The sequence below is a fragment of the Diorhabda sublineata genome, chromosome 6 (genome assembly GCF_026230105.1).
Source record: "Diorhabda sublineata isolate icDioSubl1.1 chromosome 6, icDioSubl1.1, whole genome shotgun sequence".
Lineage (NCBI taxonomy): Eukaryota > Metazoa > Arthropoda > Insecta > Coleoptera > Chrysomelidae > Diorhabda > Diorhabda sublineata.
Genome location: NC_079479.1, coordinates 606,500 through 629,213, shown reverse-complemented (window position 1 = coordinate 629,213; position 22,714 = coordinate 606,500). Strand labels below are relative to the sequence as shown.

Here is a 22,714-nt window from a genome sequence, read left to right as displayed (position 1 = left end):
GCCAAATTTTGATGAAATTTATCTGGTTAAGGCCAAATTTTGATGAAACTCAACTTGTTAAGGCCAAATTTTGATAAAACTCAACTAGTTAAGGCCAAATTTTGATAAAACTTGACTAGTTAAGGCCAAATTTTGATGAAATTTAACTGGTTAAGGCCCAATTTTGATGAAACTCAACTAGTTAAGGCCAAATTTTGATAAAACTCAACTAGTTAAGGCCAAATTTTGATAAAACTCAACTAGTTAAGGCCAAATTTTGATAAAACTTGACTAGTTAAGGCCAAATTTTGATGAAATTTAACTGGTTAAGGCCCAATTTTGATGAAACTCAACTAGTTAAGGCCAAATTTTGATAAAACTCAACTAGTTAAGGCCAAATTTTGATGAAACTCAACTAGTTAAGGCCAAATTTTGATAAAACTCAACTAATTAAGGCCAAATTTTGATACAACTTAACTAGTTAAGGCCAAATTTTGATGAAACTCAACTAGTTAAGGCCAAATTTTGATAAAACTCAACTAATTAAGGCCAAATTTTGATACAACTTAACTAGTTAAGCCCAAATTTTGATGAAACTCAACTAGTTAAGGCCAAATTTTGATAAAACTCAACTAGTTAAGGCCAAATTTTGATGAAACTCAACTTGTTAAGGCCAAATTTTGATAAAACTCAACTAGTTAAGGCCAAATTTTGATAAAACTTGACTAGTTAAGGCCAAATTTTGATGAAATTTAACTGGTTAAGGCCCAATTTTGATGAAACTCAACTAGTTAAGGCCAAATTTTGATAAAACTCAACTAGTTAAGGCCAAATTTTGATAAAACTCAACTAATTAAGGCCAAATTTTGATACAACTTAACTAGTTAAGGCCAAATTTTGATGAAACTCAACTAGTTAAGGCCAAATTTTGATAAAACTCAACTAATTAAGGCCAAATTTTGATACAACTTAACTAGTTAAGGCCAAATTTTGATGAAACTCAACTAGTTAAGGCCAAATTTTGATAAAACTCAACTAATTAAGGCCAAATTTTGATACAACTTAACTAGTTAAGGCCAAATTTTGATGAAACTCAACTAGTTAAGGCCAAATTTTGATAAAACTCAACTAGTTAAGGCCAAATTTTGATAAAACTTAACTAGTTAAGGCCAAATTTTGATGAAACTCAACTAGTTAAGGCCAAATTTTGATAAAACTCAACTAATTAAGGCAAAATTTTGATACAACTTAACTAGTTAAGGCCAAATTTTGATAAAACTCAACTAGTTAAGGCCAAATTTTGATAAAACTCAACTAGTTAAGGCCAAATTTTGATAAAACTTAACTAGTTAAGGCCAAATTTTGATGAAACTCAACTAGTTAAGGCCAAATTTTGATAAAACTCAACTAATTAAGGCAAAATTTTGATACAACTTAACTAGTTAAGGCCAAATTTTGATAAAACTCAACTAGTTAAGGCCAAATTTTGATAAAACTCAACTAGTTAAGGCCAAATTTTGATGAAACTCAACTAGTTAAGGCCAAATTTTGATAAAACTCAACTAATTAAGGCAAAATTTTGATACAACTTAACTAGTTAAGGCCAAATTTTGATAAAACTCAACTAGTTAAGGCCAAATTTTGATAAAACTCAACTAGTTAAGGCCAAATTTTGATAAAACTTAACTAGTTAAGGCCAAATTTTGATGAAACTCAACTAGTTAAGGCCAAATTTTGATAAAACTCAACTAATTAAGGCAAAATTTTGATACAACTTAACTAGTTAAGGCCAAATTTTGATGAAACTCAACTAGTTAAGGCCAAATTTTGATAAAACTCAACTAATTAAGGCAAAATTTTGATACAACTTAACTAGTTAAGGCCAAATTTTGATAAAACTCAACTAGTTAAGGCCAAATTTTGATAAAACTTAACTAGTTAAGGCCAAATTTTGATGAAACTCAACTAGTTAAGGCCAAATTTTGATAAAACTCAACTAATTAAGGCAAAATTTTGATACAACTTAACTAGTTAAGGCCAAATTTTGATAAAACTCAACTAGTTAAGGCCAAATTTTGATAAAACTCAACTAGTTAAGGCCAAATTTTGATAAAACTTAACTAGTTAAGGCCAAATTTTGATGAAACTCAACTAGTTAAGGCCAAATTTTGATAAAACTCAACTAATTAAGGCAAAATTTTGATACAACTTAACTAGTTAAGGCCAAATTTTGATGAAACTCAACAAGTTAAGGCCAAATTTTGATAAAACTTAACCAGTTAAGGCCAATTTTTGATTAAATTTAATAAGAAAATGCCAATTTTCAATGAAATGGAGCATGAAAAGCCAAATTTTGATGAAATTAAACACGAAAATGCTAATTTTTATCCAATCTAAAACTAGAACGGCTGATTTTTGATAAAATTAAACCAAAAAAAGGCCAATTTCCGATAAAATCAATCATAAAAAATCAATTTTCGTTAAAACTAAGTTTGGAAATGATAAATTTCGACCAGTCTAAACCGAAAAATACCAATTTTATAAGAAAAAATTGATACAGAGCAGAATTTAAAACAGAATTAGACAAAGAAAATCCAATTTTCGAACACATCCAAATTGGAAAAGCCAATTTCCAATCAATCGCCGAAAGAACCCAATGGGCAATATAGAATTCTACGTGTAAAAATATTTAAAAAACAAAAAAAAATTCCATTATATAATGAAGGAAAGGAAAATCACTCTGAAAAAATTTCCACGTCGCCCCAGACCCAATAAACTTTCCCTACTTTCTGGCGTATTCCTAACCTCTACTTGCAGCCCTTAGGTACGATTTTCCCTTTTGCTCTATTAGGGTGCTTCAGCCCTTCTCGTAGTATTCGCAAAGTTCGAGAAACCGACTCGGGGGGAGAGACGGAGCCCTTATTCTTCGTTCATCCCGCGTATTGATCAACAACTTCTTTTTGTGGGGTGAGATTTCATGAAATACACTACAATTTAAGTACTTAACCGAACCACCCTTATATAATTAAAAAGAGGAGCTTCGAAATTTGGAAAACCTCGAGGTATTGCAGAAACCGCCTCGCCAAGCAATTTTGCCGACTTTTCCTTCAGGAAAAGTTAAAGGAAATTGGGAAATCGAATTAGATCGAAAAAGAAACAATTTTGTGTCCAATTTGAATTTGAAAAACGATAATTTTGGTTTAAATTGTATCCATTGTCCAAATTCAAACTGGGAATGTCATTTTGGACAAATTTCGAGTATAAAAAGGCTTTTTGAGTCCAATTTTGAAAACTTCAGAACAGTTTCCATACAAAAATTGATTTGGAAACGTGATTTTTTGTCCAAATTGAAATTTGGACAGTCGTATTTCGATCAAATTCAATTGGACAAGTTCTGGACATTTTTCTAACTAAATCAAAACCGTTTCGAACGAAATTTCATTCGTAGAATCCTCATTTTGTCCAAAATCAAACTAGAAATGTCGTTTTGGACAAACTTCGAGTATAAAAAGGCTTTTTGAGTCCAATTTTGAAAACTTCAGAACAGTTTTCATACAAAAATTGATTTGGAAACGTGATTTTTTGTCCAAATTGAAATTTGGACAGTCGTATTTCGATCAAATTCAATTGGACAAGTTCTGGACATTTTTCTAACTAAATCAAAACCGTTTCGAACGAAATTTCATTCGTAGAATCCTCATTTTGTCCAAAATCAAACTAGAAATGTCGTTTTGGACAAACTTCGAGTATAAAAAGGCTTTTTGAGTCCAATTTCAAAACTTCAGAACAGTTTTCATACAAAAATTGATTTGGAAACGTGATTTTTTGTCCAAATTGAAATTTGGAAAGTGGTATTTCGATCAAATTCAATTGGACAAGTTCTGGACATTTTTCTAACTAAATCAAAACCATTTCGAACGAAATTTCATTCGTAGAATCCTCATTTTGTCCAAATTCAAACTAGAAATGTCGTTTTGGACAAATTTCGAGCATAAAAAGGCTTTTTGAGTCCAATTTTGAAAACTTCAGAACAGTTTTCATACAAAAATTGATTTGGAAACGTGATTTTTTGTCCAAATTGAAATTTGGACAGTCGTATTTCGATCAAATTCAATTGGACAAGTTCTGGACATTTTTATAACTAAATCGAAACCATTTCGAACGAAATTTCATTCGTAGAATCCTCATTTTGTCCAAATTCAAACTAGAAATGTCGTTTTGGACAAATTTCGAGCATAAAAAGGCTTTTTGAGTCCAATTTTGAAAACTTCAGAACAGTTTTCATACAAAAATTGATTTGGAAACGTGATTTTTTGTCCAAATTGAAATTTGGAAAGTGGTATTTCGATCAAATTCAATTGGACAAGTTCTGGACATTTTTCTAACTAAATCGAAACCATTTCGAACGAAATTTCATTCGTAGAATCCTCATTTTGTCCAAAATCAAATTAGAAATGTCGTTTTGGACAAATTTCGAGCATAAAAAGGCTTTTTGAGTCCAATTTTGAAAACTTCAGAACAGTTTTCATACAAAAATTGATTTGGAAACGTGATTTTTTGTCCAAATTGAAATTTGGAAAGTGGTATTTCGATCAAATTCAATTGGACAAGTTCTGGACATTTTTCTAACTAAATCGAAACCATTTCGAACGAAATTTCATTCGTAGAATCCTCATTTTGTCCAAATTCAAACTAGAAATGTCGTTTTGGACAAATTTCGAGCATAAAAAGGCTTTTTGAGTCCAATTTTGAAAACTTCAGAACTGTTTCTATACAAAAATTGATTTGGAAACGTGATTTTTTGTCCAAATTGAAATTTGGAAAGTCGTATTTCGATCAATTTCAATTGGACAAGTTCTGGACATTTTTCTAACTAAATCGAAACCATTTCGAACGAAATTTCATTCGTAGAATCCTCATTTTGTCCAAAATCAAACTAGAAATGTCGTTTTGGACAAACTTCGAGTAAAAAAAGGCTTTTTGAGTCCAATTTCAAAACTTCAGAACTGTTTCCATACAAAAATTGATTTCGAAACGTGATTTTTTGTCCAAATTGAAATTTGGAAAGTCGTATTTCGATCAAATTCAATTGGACAAGTTCTGGACATTTTTCTAACTAAATCGAAACCATTTCGAACGAAATTTCATTCGTAGAATCCTCATTTTGTCCAAAATCAAACTAGAAATGTCGTTTTGGACAAATTTCGAGCATAAAAAGGCTTTTTGAGTCCAATTTTGAAAACTTCAGAACTGTTTCTATACAAAAATTGATTTGGAAACGTGATTTTTTGTCCAAATTGAAATTTGGAAAGTCGTATTTCGATCAAATTCAATTGGACAAGTTCTGGACATTTTTCTAACTAAATCGAAACCATTTCGAACGAAATTTCATTCGTAGAATCCTCATTTTGTCCAAAATCAAACTAGAAATGTCGTTTTGGACAAATTTCGAGTATAAAAAGGCTTTTTGAGTCCAATTTCAAAACTTCAGAACTGTTTCTATACAAAAATTGATTTGGAAACGTGATTTTTTGTCCAAATTGAAATTTGGAAAGTCGTATTTCGATCAAATTCAATTGGACAAGTTCTGGACATTTTTCTAACTAAATCGAAACCATTTCGAACGAAATTTCATTCGTAGAATCCTCATTTTGTCCAAAATCAAACTAGAAATGTCGTTTTGGACAAATTTCGAGTATAAAAATGCTTTTTGAGTCCAATTTCAAAACTTCAAAATGTTTTCATACAAAATTTCAATTTGAATAGACAATTTCCTCGTACATTTTTTTTGAAAATTCCTTGCATATACGCACAGGAAGGTCGCGTTCGCTGTAACCATGACAACACCCTAGTGCCGCGGCATCCAGACGGTTATGCACCGGCCGTCGACTCCGGTGGGCGGTAGCCCGACCACCCCGACTGAAAAACAGGGGTTGAGAAATTGGAAGAGAACCGGCCGGGATTACCGAAAGCCGTCCTCACAAAAAAGGGCCAAGACGATAAAATTTTTGCATCTCCCAAATGATAATTAACTTCATAGTTTACTGGTAGAATTAGTTACAGCGTTGTCAAGTTTCGAATTTTATTCAAAACGTCTTATCCTTTTGGGAATCATATAAACGCACGTCACTGATTGAAGGACATCGACCCAGACAGGTGAGGGTGGATAATTCGACGCAATTGCGATGTTGAAATGCAAATTTTCATTATCATCTCGTTTTTTTTTGTAAATTTTGGCGGATTATCTACGGTGTTAAAATTTTGGTGAACGCGCTTATTTCCAACAACTACAATTCAATAGTTCGCACTAATTTTTTTTTCCGGCAAATCACACGAACTACAAAATTATAATTAGCAGTTTTTATAGACGCTAATACACATCAAAATCCTTCCAGTTTTCATTTTATTTTCTCCTCGAATTCATTCGTAGTTTCGATTTCAAATTTTGGTGGACGCACTTCACTTGTATTGTATAGTTTAAATTTTGGTGGACACGTAAATATTATATATAATCGATTTAAATCGCGATTATCCACATGCTTCGCCTTACAAACCTATGGAATACAAGAAAAATGTAAAGAAACTACAAATAACATACTAATAAATTGATTATTTCGATTATTTCATTACAATAATCGAGAAATCGTTTGATTTATACGATATAAAAAGTGACGTTTGATTGAAAACAAAATGGCTGACTTAGTTAAGTTTATAGAAAATAAATATATACATTATTATTAATTGATTGAATAATCGATATATTAAAAAACGAATGTTTATTATCCATAATTCTTCTCTAATTAGTTGGTTAAATCGACCTTGAACTAAGTTCATTTACCGAATATATTCTATACGCCATCTAGTAGACAATCTACGAACCGTATATATCGAACGATATCGTGACACATTACGGGCCCATTCCAAAAAAATTAATATTTATCTTAATGATTTTAAATTTAATTCGTACTAATAGTTATATATCAAATGAGTTTGTTATAGAATTTTTCTAGATAAAAAAAATAATTCTATTTTTTTCAATTTTTATTCTGCTAACAATTTGATTTTATTTGAATAAATTTGAATATCTTGATAGAATATTATAATATGAGTAAATTTACGTCTAATTATTCAAATTATTTCGTTTATAACAATTCTTAAATTATATTCTTGTGGCCCGTAACTTTTCCCGATAGCTTCTTTATGCGCATGTCATAAGGTGTCGACGCAAAATCGATGAAGCCTGCACTTGGCCTTCAAATTTCGCGGGATAGAGACACGTGGTGCTGAGGATTTTCACCCCGAATTTCCCGGGCGAATGACTAATGATAATTTCTAACGCGTTTCCGTGTTTTCCTAATTGTAATAATAGTTCCAGTGACAAGTTTACGGTTGAATTGGAGTGAATCATGAAAAAGTTTTATAAGAATATCCGACAATAGATCGTTAATATGCTATCGACGAATCGAACAGGTATTCAGATTTTCTGTTTAGAACATATAAAATTTGTTATGATGTAATTTATTTATTAATTATAATAAAATATGAATAATAAAGCTGTAAGGTATGCAACCAACATTACTATTTATGTCGTAGACATATAGTAACTTCCTCTTTATGTGTTCTGTGATTTAAATAATTGACAACAAAAATATTTTAGTAGGCTGCTGTCATTATATAATATACAAGGTTATTTATAAATAAGATGATCATTTTATATAAAAAATATAGACAAAAACTGTTATTAGATATTAATTTTATTTAAATACAAATAAAAATTACAGTAACGTGACACAAATACGTAATAATTATTTTTATATTGGAAAATAGTAAAGTAAGGTGTTTTGCACATGCGCACTCTATTAAATGGCTGTAAATTATTGAATAATTATTTATCTATAATGAAATTCTTTTTAATTATGTATTTGGAGGTAAAAAGTGTGGCTAAGTAACAATAAAAGTAGTAACACGGTGTTGAAATATCATTTATTATCTACCCGCCACCGAAACGATGTCGTTAACCTCGTTGACTACATCGTAATTTACACTAAGAAAAATGATATTTTTATTTATTTATATTGGGGTTTATATCTTCTCTTATTACTCACACAACGACCGTAAATTATTTATTCGACGTTGACAAGTCTAGTTAATGCTTTTTTACGCTAACTATTACGAAAACTTTCACTAAAGCGGCTAAATCTAGACATTCACGAACTATTTATATCAAATAAACTAAATTATCTTCCAATTTTATTGAATATTCACTGCATTTTTAATAATATTAACTGTGTAAACGTTATTATTAAAAAAGAAGAATTATTACAAGACAATCAAGTTTCTCAGTGTAAAAAATTTCGTTAATTTCACTATCGCTTTTATGAATATTCTATCTTTTACTTACACTTCGTATCGATATTATCGCTATCTTTTTCTCATAACCAAGTTACTAGGTCGTTATCTGTAGTCCAGTTAATGGCGATATATTAATAGAAATTAATTTCGTCAAAGGTTATTTTTGATGAAAATTTTTTCGTAGAAATCAGTCTGATATTTAATAAAACAGACATTTCGATATATTTGAGGTTATGTGTTAAAAAATTATATATAATTATATACCAAAAATTATTATTTTTGAGAATGGAAACGTTGACGTCATCAATACCTTCTTAACGTTTAGTTAATTAGTTGTTGCTATTTGATATATTTCTTCAACTAAAACATGTTTTTGTACATCGTAACGTGTAAAAACACGTTAAATACAATATTATACAAATTTCGGGTCATACTTTTAATTAAGATTGTATGACAAATATGGTGCATAATCTAATGGTTACTTTGATTGTACTAAAAAGAAGAATAACTACGTCAATGACATATAGGGTGGTTCTTTATTCATGAAGTGTTCTAAAAAATTGTTAACGATATTAATTTTGAATAATCTTTTGTCAAATAAACTTACTTCAATAATTTTGAATGATTTAAAAAATCTTTCATCTTTTTTTGTTAGTCCGTCCACTTTTTTTTTCGAAAATTACCAAGTTCATACACAAAATAAACCTTTGAAATATTATTTGATATTCCAAATGTTCCTAATTAAGTACAAGTTGAAATATCTTCTAGAACTGGCCTACAAATTGACCTAGATTTCCAACAGGGTTCAATAAACTCGAATTGGGGCTGAGGTAAGCGAAATTATGACGTGTTACTTTCTCACGGACACAAAACGAGACTATCGTCTTAACGAAATCGAAATTTGTTTACGATTTTGTTATTAATTAATAAATATATTGAATAAATCCAATTTGTTAAAAAAATATATTTTTTTGATCTTTTAAACTACGATTCTGTTACTATTTACAATTTATGCCCTTATTTTAAGTTCGAAATATCCATAAACGAGCTATACAATGTTATACAGTGTGTTTTTTTCATCTGGTACAAATATAAAATACAATTTGATGCTTTTTAAGTTTACACTGAAAAAAAATTTTTTTTCGACTACATTTAATATTCTACTTATTCAACCAAATATTTTTCATAAAAATATGTATGTATCAATATTATTTACATATATATATACAGGGTGTTCCGGTATGACTCGTTAAGTAAACATTTGAAAGTCAATTTCCATATACAGAGTGGACTATAAATATTCATTAAACTCCAAATTAAATAACAAAGAAATTTTAATGTTAAATTTTAGAAATCGAGATTGATAATTTTCTGTATACCATTCTGTATATATATATATATATATATATATATATATATATATATATATGTAACAGAGACCTTGATATGATAAAAATTATCACTAAAAATGATAACATTCATGCATTAATGATTATATCAGATCGGGTGAACGACCCAATGAGTATTATAACCTCAAAATTGAGGTCGCCACACCATTTTTTTAATAAAAGGTTGCTGAATAAGAACCAGTAGCGCCACTACGTCAAATTTTTTTGATACAATCAATTTTTAACTTATCTACGTAAATCACGTGTTCTTTATAACAGACTTGATAAAAATTATGAAAAAACTACTTATATAAACTACAACTCAAAGTTTATATTCAAATATTTGAATTAAAAAAAAAATATTATGTTGATTCAATTTACAGAAAGATATATCGATCAGAATCACCTCCTCGTATATATTTTTCTCAGTGTACTTTATTATGAAGCTTCATCAATTTGTTTTAGTTTTTGTTTTTTCATATTCGTGGTGAATTTATTTAGTTGGATAAAAATGTTCTCGATAGATCTACTTTCCAAACAACCCTCGTATTGCTAAAATTAAAATATTTAATTTCGAATTATCAAAAAATTATATAATAGTTTTATTAAAATTTTCTACCGCGCGCCACTGTAAAACACAGAACGAACAATCAACTGACATAAATGTAGATCACTGAACCGATTTCAAGAACGCCATTTTTATTATATCTCAATTCGTTTTCACTTTATTAACCAGTGGTTTGAATTTAATATCGTATGAAATAGTATTGTTCACGTCACAAAAACTATATTTATATCTAATTAGTTCACTTTTTTTGCGTCATTCTTATCTCGATATAAATTTCACGAATCTGGAACGCTATGGATCAGTTTCTAGATCAGGTGAACGACCTAAACGATGATTCTGTGCATATATTTCGAATTTGTAGGCTTTCAAATTTCTCGTGACGTATATCCGGCATCGTTCGTCCTAGGGTATATTGCGGCGTTGCCGGTTTTAAATAACCTTTGAAAATTATCATTAATTATTTTACGAAATAATTATTTATCTAATTATAATTACATAGTTTCCGAGATATCGAATCACATTTTAAATGTGTTTTCTTCGATTATGTAAAAAATTTCTTTATGCCAAATGTCAGCTCGATTTAAATCGAATTGTGGTAGGTCATCGACATAAACAAGCAGCTGTTACAACATTTATCTATATACATTCACATTAGAAATCAGTGAAAGTTTTCAAATGATTACAGAATCTTCGCCCCTTTCTCTTTATGGCGAAAAAAAAATTCAAAGCCCTTGGGTCGGTAGTCAAGAATAAATATCTACAATCACCATTAAGAGGACACTGACCGAAGTATATGAGTTAGTAGGTCAACATTGAAATGATAAAGCGGTGTTGCCAATAATAAAACCGTAAAGTCTCAATAAAATGATTTCTATAAATTTATTACCCAGTATTAAATATTTAGAATAATATTTTGTTATGATACAAAAATTATCGTCATTTTTCAACGTTAATTAATTACGTAATAAAATTTTCTTATTTCAATTCCTATTTTATTATATATAAAATAAAAATATAAATTAATAAAAAAATTATTAAGATCGATATACAAAAAGTATCGACTTTTGATATTAAATTATATAAATAATTTATTTTCCATAACTAAGTTTTACAATAAGAATAAAATTAATATTTTAATAAACATCTGTAGTATATTGATTTTAAATGAGAGCGGCAACACCGCAATCGTAGCTACTAACTTGAACTGTGTGTAGAGTCGCGTTCCAATGTTCATAATTTGAACGTTCGTCTTGTATCGTTCTCCGGGCTTTACGATTTAAATCAATTCCTTTATTCCTTTTAAATAGCACGAATCGGTATGTGTTTTATAGAAAATTATATAAATTAATTATAGATTTTATCGTTTGTGTTGAAAAATAATCGTTACAAGACATGACAGTTAACGAATATAAAGAAACTGCTTGTGCCACTGTTGGATCGGTGGACGATATGGAAATCGAAGAAGACGTAATCAATTTTTCTTCGCAACAAAATCAGGAAACAGAAAATGAAAATTTATTAGGACAAATTTTAGCGGGTGAGTATTTTTATTACTAAAAGATTCGGTACAAATAATAGTACCTTAACCTAACTTTTTTTAAATCGCGTTAATCGCCATGAAAATTGTGTTTTATTAGGAAGTATTTCATTTCACTTTTTTCTACAATTAAATCAATTTCTCAATCGGATCGTTCTTTTAGAATCTGTTTTCACTTTTTAGTTAGTACCAGACCGTATCTGGGGCAAGAGAGGCTAGTTCATTCACCTCGGCCTTCAATATAATCATCTATCTCTATATTCTCTCTCTTTCATGCACTCACTTTTGTTCATTTACAAATATAGAGATGGGCGAAGCTGTTATTTCACAAATTGTATTCTAAATAATTTCAAAACTCGTATAATTTTAAAATTATTATAAGAAAATTATCAATTTCCCTATTGGTTAAATAATGGTATAATAATTAATTAATAATAAACAAAAATTTTAGTTGAAAACGTATGTTACAAATATTTATAATGAAAAAAACTAATTTTTCAAGTTTTTTTCATATAACGTAAAAAGTACTCGAGCAATCTCAAGGGTGTAAATAGTTAAATCATAGGTAATTAAAATACGAACAAAATGAGGGGTCTATGGAGTTGATACGATGATTAGTATCCGAGAAAATTTGGCAAAACCGGAAAATTAATCGTTTTTTTATAAAAAAATCATATTTTCGTCAATATGTGCTTAGTAGAATTGATATTTTATACAAAGGAAATTCATCGTATGCCCTTTATATACGCGGAGAACAAACGCCAGGTAACGGTTACTTTTATCGCGGTTGCAAATGTTATTTTTTGATGCAATAATTTGCAATGTATCTGTGATGTGTTGTAGATTTTCCGATTTTAAATTTTAAAGCGGTTTTGAAAAGTGTAAATGTAGACAAACAAAACGTATATTTTCGTTTAGAAATAAAATAAACGCAAATCAGTCAAAAATGCCAAATAATATCGTGGAAAATGAAAAATATTGTCGTATAAAAATTATATTACGTAATATCTTTTATATTATGATAATAATAAAAATCATGTCAAAAATATTTACATATTGTTCGGTATTTTATTGACCTTAACCAAATTTCTGATAACAGTATATAAATCATTGTTATATAAATAACTATAGATAAAATTAGGTCCCAACTCTATTCAGTAGATCCGTGTCACTGTGCATAGCCTCCCACCGAGGTACTTCCAATACGTATCTCTCTCTTATACTCTTACTATCTAAATAGCGAGGACGTCGTTACCTCGTCACGAGATTAGAGCGTTCACCTCAGTTCGGCGGCCGCAGAATCTGGGGCAAGATGAAATTAAAACTGGAGGTTGGATGTTGAATGCAAAAACAGCACATGTATGTTTCGTCCGACCAATAAGGAACGTCGTTTTCCCACTACTTAACCTCGAATTACGAGTTCAACAAACTTTACGTGTTAAATAGGTTACCTGAGAGTATCTTTAGGACGCGGATTCGTTTTATGTGCCTAGTATGTTATCGTAATGGGAGATATGAATATAATGCGAAATTATGAAGTGTCTATTGGTACGTCGAGACGATAACTTAATAAAAATTTAAAACAAAAAAAATGCTTATACGTTAAATACGACTAATTGTCATTTTTGTTGGATATTGGGGAGGTGTTTGTGGAAATTTGTCTCAACTTGTGGAGAAATTGTGGAAAATTTTGTAAAATCATGTACCGACACTGTTTTTAAACATCTTAAATGGTTTCTACTTTCTCTTTCATTATATCAGAAGAAGAAAGTTGTTGCTAACTTGAAAATGAAAGTGATTTATACATGCAGTATGTTCATATATTAACGTAATATTTCGATTTGCCTTAATCTCCAGTTATTATTAGTTACTACTCAAGTTTCTAGATATGGCAACACTGGTTTGAATATGTCAAACTGTATTACGATTTCTGGATGGTTATTGGAAGCTTCCAGTGTACGATGGAAGTCAGTTGACTGTTATATTCTCGTTTCGACGTACTAATAGACACTGGAATTTTTGGTTATATTCATAATGTATACATTAATACTTACAATTATACTGTCTGACGCGCGTTTCCATAACCAAGTTATAGTTTTTCAAGGAGTGAAGGTAAACTGACAGTTGACAGATCAAGTGACAGATAACTTGGTTATAGGAACGCGTTTCAGTGTAATTGTGAGTGTTTTGGTGTAGTTTAAGTATTTCGTTTCATATCTATTAACGTTATTTCAATTTTTTAATTATGATATACCAGGAGACTATAAAGTTTATATGAGGATACATCGAAAATCGTAAAAATTTTTAAACATTTTCTTAAAAGCTCTTACATAATCCTTATTTTTTTAGGTTTATAGGTTTATATGACTGGAATTACTTAATTTGAAAGGCCGCATTAAATAATAGTAAACAAATATTAAATAGTTGTCAATCTACGAGTTTTTAACAACCCACTTACCATGTACTATGTCTATATAAGCTATTTATATAAAAACAGAATGGCATTATGACATTGTTGTAACATTGAGAGCGATTACGATATCCGCGAGAGTGAGATCAACATACCTATACCGGGGCTATATCAAAAATAAAACTAGATATCGATGATTTGTTTTAAAACATTTTGTATGGACTAATTTAGTAAAAAACATTTTCGAATCGTTCATTATTTGGTTATTAGATTGTTTTTTCTCTGTATTGGTCGAAATGTACATCAAATTTTATAGTATTTAATTTTTGATACGTAATTTTAAACTGTCGTATCTCCCTCGTTTTTTTTAACACTAGGAGACCAAAAAAATGTTCGATTTCCATGGATTTTTGTTAAATCATTATTTTTACACAAAAAAACGAAAAATTTTGAACTAAAATCATTTTTTTTTTCAATTTATTTCACTAATTTGTTAAGTGATTATAAACTGTCGTATCCCCCCGTTTTTTTGACATTAGGAAATCAAAAAATCATCCAATTTCAATGAATTTCTGTTAAATCTTTGTTTTTACACAAAAAACCGAAAAATTTTGAACTAAAATCATTTTTTTTTTCAATTTATTTCACTAATTTGTTAGGTGATCATAAACTGTCGTACCCCCTCGTTTTTTTTGACACTAAAAAATCAAAAAATCATCCAATTCCAATGAATTTCTGTTAAATCTTTGTTTTCACACAAAAAAAAAACGAAAAATTTTGAACTAAAATCATTTTTTTTTCAATTTATTTCACTAATTTGTTAGGTGATCATAAACTGTCGTACCCCCTCGTTTTTTTTGACACTAAAAAATCAAAAAATCATCCAATTCCAATGAATTTCTGTTAAATCTTTGTTTTCACACAAAAAAAAAACGAAAAATTTTGAACTAAAATCATTTTTTTTTCAATTTATTTCACTAATTTGTTAGGTGATCATAAACTGTCGTACCCCCTCGTTTTTTTTGACACTAAAAAATCAAAAAATCATCCAATTCCAATGAATTTCTGTTAAATCTTTGTTTTCACACAAAAAAAAAACGAAAAATTTTGAACTAAAATCATTTTTTTTTCAATTTATTTCACTAATTTGTTAGGTGATCATAAACTGTCGTACCCCCTCGTTTTTTTTGACACTAAAAAATCAAAAAATCATCCAATTCCAATGAATTTCTGTTAAATCTTTGTTTTCACACAAAAAAAAAACGAAAAATTTTGAACTAAAATCATTTTTTTTTTCAATTTATTTCACTAATTTGTTAGGTGATCATAAACTGTCGTACCCCCTCGTTTTTTTTGACACTAAAAAATCAAAAAATCATCCAATTCCAATGAATTTCTGTTAAATCTTTGTTTTCACACAAAAAAAAAACGAAAAATTTTGAACTAAAATCATTTTTTTTTTCAATTTATTTCACTAATTTGTTAGGTGATCATAAACTGTCGTACCCCCTCGTTTTTTTTGACACTAAAAAATCAAAAAATCATCCAATTCCAATGAATTTCTGTTAAATCTTTGTTTTCACACAAAAAAAAAACGAAAAATTTTGAACTAAAATCATTTTTTTTTTCAATTTATTTCACTAATTTGTTAGGTGATCATAAACTGTCGTACCCCCTCGTTTTTTTTGACACTAAAAAATCAAAAAATCATCCAATTCCAATGAATTTCTGTTAAATCTTTGTTTTCACACAAAAAAAAACGAAAAATTTTGAACTAAAATCATTTTTTTTTCAATTTATTTCACTAATTTGTTAGGTGATCATAAACTGTCGTACCCCCTCGTTTTTTTTGACACTAAAAAATCAAAAAATCATCCAATTCCAATGAATTTCTGTTAAATCTTTGTTTTCACACAAAAAAAAAACGAAAAATTTTGAACTAAAATCATTTTTTTTTTTCAATTTATTTCACTAATTTGTTAGGTGATCATAAACTGTCGTACCCCCTCGTTTTTTTTGACACTAAAAAATCAAAAAATCATCCAATTCCAATGAATTTCTGTTAAATCTTTGTTTTCACACAAAAAAAAACGAAAAATTTTGAACTAAAATCATTTTTTTTTTCAATTTATTTCACTAATTTGTTAGGTGATCATAAACTGTCGTACCCCCTCGTTTTTTTTGACACTAAAAAATCAAAAAATCATCCAATTTCAATGAATTTCTGTTAAATCTTTGTTTTTACACAAAAAAACGAAAAATTTTGAAAATAAAATCAATTTTTTCAAGTATATTTTTACTAATTTGTTTGGTAATTTCAAATTGTCGTACCCCCTCGTTTTTTTTGACACTAAAAAATCAGAAAATCGTCCAATTTCAATGAATTTTTGTTAAATCTTTGTTTTCACACAAAAAAAACGAAAAATGTTGGAGAAAACATGAATTTATTGAAATATATTTTTGACTTTGACTATAAAGATGTATTTTGAACAAACATTTAAAAAAATCATAAAAAAAATACAGTTTTCCATGGATTTTCGCATAGTTTCACTATAAAGTAGTTTTCTTTTAATTATTATATCGAAAAATCCTAAAATCTAAATCAAAAAAAATTTTACATTAACAAATATCCGCTTCTCGCCTTTTACCTCGCTATATATATTATTTATCGAAATATAAACTTATCGTTTTACCCCGGTACACATGGCCATGGATAAGTGAAATGAATAAGTTGGCGTATACACGACCTCAAAAAAGAAAGGCAATGCCCTAATCTCGCGCGAGGTATCACCCGACCTCGATAACTAAGCTTCGTTACACGATACCTCTGTACAAGGCTAAATTATCTATACGTCAGTGTACAGATAATTCAATGTTGTCAGATTGTCAGTTGTAAGAAAATAAATAAAAAAATACTTTAAAAAAAACGAAATTCAATAAAAAATAGTACGCATTATCACAATTAATTATATATATAAATCAAATCTTGTATTGAAAATATACGAAAATTCGAGTTAATGAATTGTATAAAAATGAAAATTATATTGAAAAATCATACTATCAGCGTAAGTTAAATAAATTGTGTTGAAATATTTTAATTTCAATAAATTTCATTAATAAATAAAATACCTCATCACTACTTTGAAATAATTTATTTTCCTATAAGGATTCGTTAATTATTACAACTTGTCAACGTCGCATTCCAACTGAGCTCGCGAGAAGTCATTGAACTAGCCTCGCTCTGGGTTCCAATTGACCTGGATTTCTCCGTAGCTTTTGCGATTCGTACTTCGTGAAAGACAGTGATAGATATACCGAATAAAAATGTCGTCCCACATAATATATTTTTTGCAGTTTCAAGGTGAATGGCCGATACATACCTCGTAATGAGACTATTCTCCACCCTCTTACGTAGCGAATTTATATCCTACCACGCAATACGGGGGTTGATATTTGATCGTAAAATCAAATATAAACAAATTTTTTTTTAAAACAAAACTACTCGAGAATACTAAGTAGAGTGGATAATTTGATTTAAAAGCAAAAGTCAGTTTACTTTCTTGGATTTTCGTAATATTCGTGCTCGAACATTTCACTTTCTCTTACAATGAAAAAATTTTATTTTAATTAAACGCGATGACTAGATTACACAAGTATACGGGGTATTCGGAAAGTATATATGAAGCTTACGTGTTATAAAAACTAAAAACTTATTTCTCAATTTAAGATTTGAAATATTTCGAATATTTCACGAAAAAAACTTTGATTTTGATTAGAAAATTGACCAAAGACTTTTGATTTATGAAGTTGGTGATTGGTTCGCCTGATTGGGATCAGTAAAATCACTATCGCTTCGCGGAAATGACAGTTTCTATGGGATTTGACATTTGACATAACAACCAACTGGTTTGTCAACGTATCTTTGCGTAATGGGGCACGTCAACGGTCTTGGCGACTACAACTGTTTTTCTCAGTGTATAATACCGTGTAAATATTGCAAAAAAAATGAAAGTATTCATTGGATTTGAGTTCGTTGCCTTTTGGAATTGAAAAGTAGGACATTCATTAGGTTTGCAAGCCTCGGTTGGAAATATTTGTAATGTGAGGTTAGGAATTCAGTTCACTATTTCAATTTGATTATAAATTATATAGTCCGTTCACTAAAAATTAAATAAAAGTGTTTTTTATCGATTAGAAGTGAAAACTACCCCTTCTGATATGGTTTATTATTTATTTAAATGTAAATCAACCCCTTATTTTATATAAATAGTTAAAATCAAAAAAAAAAATTATTTAGGAGCGCGAATTAAATAAATAAACATGTTCTTAATTGTATTGTTATGGTTTTTTTTAATTTATTAAGTTTCTCCCTTCAAAAACCACCCCTATTTTGTAAAAATCATACCAAAAACTTTTATCTAAAGTATTAAAAGCCAATTACGAGATTTATGATTCAGAATTTGTTTATATCTCCAATTTTTGTTATTTTTGACTTGAAAGGGTTGGGGATGGGTGGTTAAAACAAAATATTTTCTACAGGAAAAGAAATTTTTTGCATAAATTTGCTAGTTTTCCGATTATTAATAAAGAATTGTTTATGAAAATTCTAAAAAAATCATATTTTTAAGATAAAAACTTATTTTCAGTGTAACTTTATCAATTTTTATACAAAAAACTTTTCTAATAGCTCGTTTAAAAGGTTTTCGTAAGCTCTTTAAGAAAGTTCCAGTGAGTTTTTTTCGAAAAATTTACTGTTTTCTCGATATTTAACCTTGAATTATGACAAATTTTCAAATTCGAATTTTTCTTCAACCCGGTATAACTCCGTATATATTGCACGTATAAGAATAAAATTAAAATCAAATTCTTCGTCAATTTGTCTACTTCAACTTTGTTCTTAATGATTTTTTTCATAAAATGCGTAGTTTTTCAGATATCAATAAAAATTTGAGGTTTAAGTATTTACTCGAAAAAATCGTGTGCCTATAAACTGTTTCCCAGTGTACTTAAAACAAAATGTGGTACAAAAAGTTTATTATTTCAAACGAAACAATAACTGTAATTATGAAAAATGTTTTAATATTTGAAATAAAAATGGATTGAGAATATTGACCCAAATTTGGGTCACGACCTACCATATCTGGGTGAATAGTTACATCACATGGTAAAATTGCACGGTCGACGACGAATACGCAACATTACGTATATATATATATATATATATATATATATATATATATATATATATATATATATACGGGGTAAATCAAAAAGAACAGTCCCGAAATTTGTATCTACACAATCTACTATTAAAACATCTCAAATATTCATTTTTTTTCAACCTCCTTGTTCTCATAATAAACTACGAGGATTATGCGATTAAATATCGTAAAATTTGTGTTAATAACATTTACGAGGGCGGTTCTAAAAGTACTTTAACAAACAAAGAAAACACGTTACTTCTGGAACCACCCTCGTATATTCAGATTTTAGAAACCTGGTAGATTATCGTTTATATACGACAAACATCACGGTATTTATAAAATAGATTATAAAATCACCAATAATTATACAAATTCAAAAATAATCGAATATAAACACATTTTTTTTAAAATTTTTTACAATTTCCCGCGTAAATATTATTTGTATTAAAAAAAGTCAAATAAAAAAGTTGTAGATAATTAAAAAATCCACAACTTTCGTTTGAAACGTTTTTTCATACGACGTCAAAATTTCGAAAAAAGAAACATATAAATAATTTTTTAGGTATATCGATTATTTTATTAGATAACATTGACTGGACTATTAGTGTTAAACAAAAAAAAAAGCGCATACGTCGTAATTATTAATTTATTACCATAACTCGATCTTAATATCAATTTCTTTGAGGTTATAAATGTTCCTGAAGCCGGTACTGTTCTAAGTGAAAAGAAATTAAGTGCGTCATCAAACGTATATTAATATTTACGCGTTTATTTTGGTAGATAATGCTTATAATCACGTTTAAAAGCACATGGTCTTCGAGAAAGTTTTAGGTTTTGATTTGCAACGTGTTCGATATGCATGTGCTTAAATTATTGCTGGAAATACGTCACGATGAATGAAAACTTTTGTTAAATTCAACATTACCTACTATTAATTACTAATAGTTGTTTTTTTTGCGCCTTAAACAATTTTATATACGAATAATACATTATTATTTCACTATTTCTTAATACAAATCTTCTTCTTTTATATATATTCTTCTACCATAGTTGTAAATGTTTAACAATATGGCCGATAACATGATAGAACTTACATTGTTGTCAGATATTTTTTATTTTCTGGAAATATACTCAACGTTAATTCAAATGTGTAATATTTTTTTTTTGTTTATAGAATCTTGAAGAAATACTGAATATTTTTCGTATAATTAGTTAAAATAATAATGAGTACAACATTAAGGAATTTAATAAACTAGTAATAGTGGTGTTAAATGAAAGTTTGATCTGAAAATGAACTAATATGATAAAAAATTTTTTTCTTCTTTTATTTTTAAAAATAATAAAACTAACCGAATAAACATATTTCATTCTAACGAATTCATTCCACAAACTCTAACCTCAATTCATTAGTTTCTTCAAGAATTTCGTTTGGTAAGATTTGGCAACAGTGTCGTCTGGTATATCGACTATACCATTAATAATTTTAAGAATATTCTAAATAAATGAATATTTACAGTAGTTATCGAGTGCCTTTGACATTATTATAGTTTGTTAACCTTATTTTAGATAACGACCAATCAGATTCTTATCTATTTTCGTAATTGGTAATATGTCATTGAATAAATGATCATTATTGACGACGGTCTTCCTCAATATTATTTTTTGTACTAAGTGATGTGTTTAAATTTTTAAATAATGGAAAATACCGTACCAGGTACGTTCTTTCCTGTTATTTATTTTTTTTTAAATAAATATGTTGTAAGATTGTGTCATGAAATGGAAGAATTTCTCGTGTCTTTCCACGTTTCAATGAAAAAATTTTCTTGTAAACGATCTGGCAAATAAATTGTCATTTTCAAGTACACGGTTAAGGGCTCACGTGTCCAATAAAAAAAGAGATCGTCGGTTTCTTGATCCTACAGGTGATCTGTGCGCGCGCACCGACGCCTACGTGCCATCGCGACGCTAACAACCCCGGTGCGTCCACCCTTAAAGCGCCAGTTACGAATAAGTTACCAAGACGAAACTTACGATTCCGTTAGGGAGGTTTTCGAATTTTTCGTGTAGATTTTACGTTGCTTCACAAGATGCCGATACAAAATTTCAATCACAACTATTCTTCACCAGGTGAGAAATCGTTTTTTTTTCTTCTAAATATTTTTTTTATCATCCATGCACACCCAACTGGATCTTATCTATCTTTGAAATATAAAAACGATACAAAAATAATGTTATATTACTTCGTATTAATTCATATTTGAAATATTTTCATTTAACTTCTCTATATAATCAACTATTTTATTACGTCCGGCAACGCCGCTATTAACACGTGTTTTATATATCTCAACTTGGCCATGAAAATTCTATCTTTGTAGTACGCCCCGCCATCTGTCGTTTTAAATACGTACTTCGCGTAGTGAGAGTCGGTAAAGTTTCGTCGTTTCTTCACTAGATAGCGCGGTATGAAACGTTTCTTTAAATAATTTCTATAATTTCAAGGTCTGAGTGAATGAACGAATAAAGTAAATAATTATTTGAAAATATGCCACGAATTTCTTATTATTGCGTCAAATATTTGTGTTGATAGAAAATATTACCTAACAAAGTATTTATTAATATTAAAAACAATAACAGATAAAAAAATTTTATGTAAATATTCCATTCAATTATGATATTTACCGATAAAAAATTATACAGTAGATATAATCGGATATGCTGAAAAACAACAGTTTGAAATAATTTGTTTATTTGAAAATCGAATAAAATCGGTCACGTTCTATTTGATACAGTTATAAACATCTTCGTCTTAGTATAATCCGAAAAGAAGAAATCTAGTTACGACCATGAATACGAGGTGTTTGAGCTTCGCAATCGAGGTTACTCACACTAGATTGTGACCTTATTTGCGGTTACAAACCTTCGTTGACCCCTTTAATAGACTCCATCACAATAAACAACGCGATTCGACGATCACTTCTTCTCTTTCGCTCTATCTCGTTGGACTCATTCATTTACTTATTCAGTTCGAACGACTTCCTACACGCCGACCGAGTTCAATAACTTATTCTTCTTCTTCTTCTTCTTCCGCGGGTGGAAGCTATATGGAAATGTGCCGATTTTAAACAAAATGGACGATTTATTATTACGAAAGAAATTATATTTTTTCCTGATCATTTTATACAGAGCGTGTTGATAATTAATGAAAGTATATCTATATAGTAATACAAAAATATACGATTTTAATTAATTTAATAATGTTTTTTTCTCTTTTTATTG

The 22,714-nt window shown here is 28.9% G+C and overlaps 1 protein-coding gene across 1 annotated transcript in view; it reads left to right on the top strand.

Annotated features, from left to right (window-relative positions):
* The first annotated feature begins 11,512 nt into the window (after window positions 1-11,512).
* The window catches only part of LOC130445541 (ecdysone-inducible protein E75), a 61,605-nt gene continuing 50,403 nt past the window's right edge, over window positions 11,513-22,714 (top strand). The window contains exon 1 of the mRNA XM_056781226.1: window positions 11,513-11,824. Within this exon, the coding sequence (XP_056637204.1) occupies window positions 11,680-11,824 (145 nt within the window). The 5' untranslated portion in view covers window positions 11,513-11,679. The remainder of the gene's footprint in view (window positions 11,825-22,714) is intronic.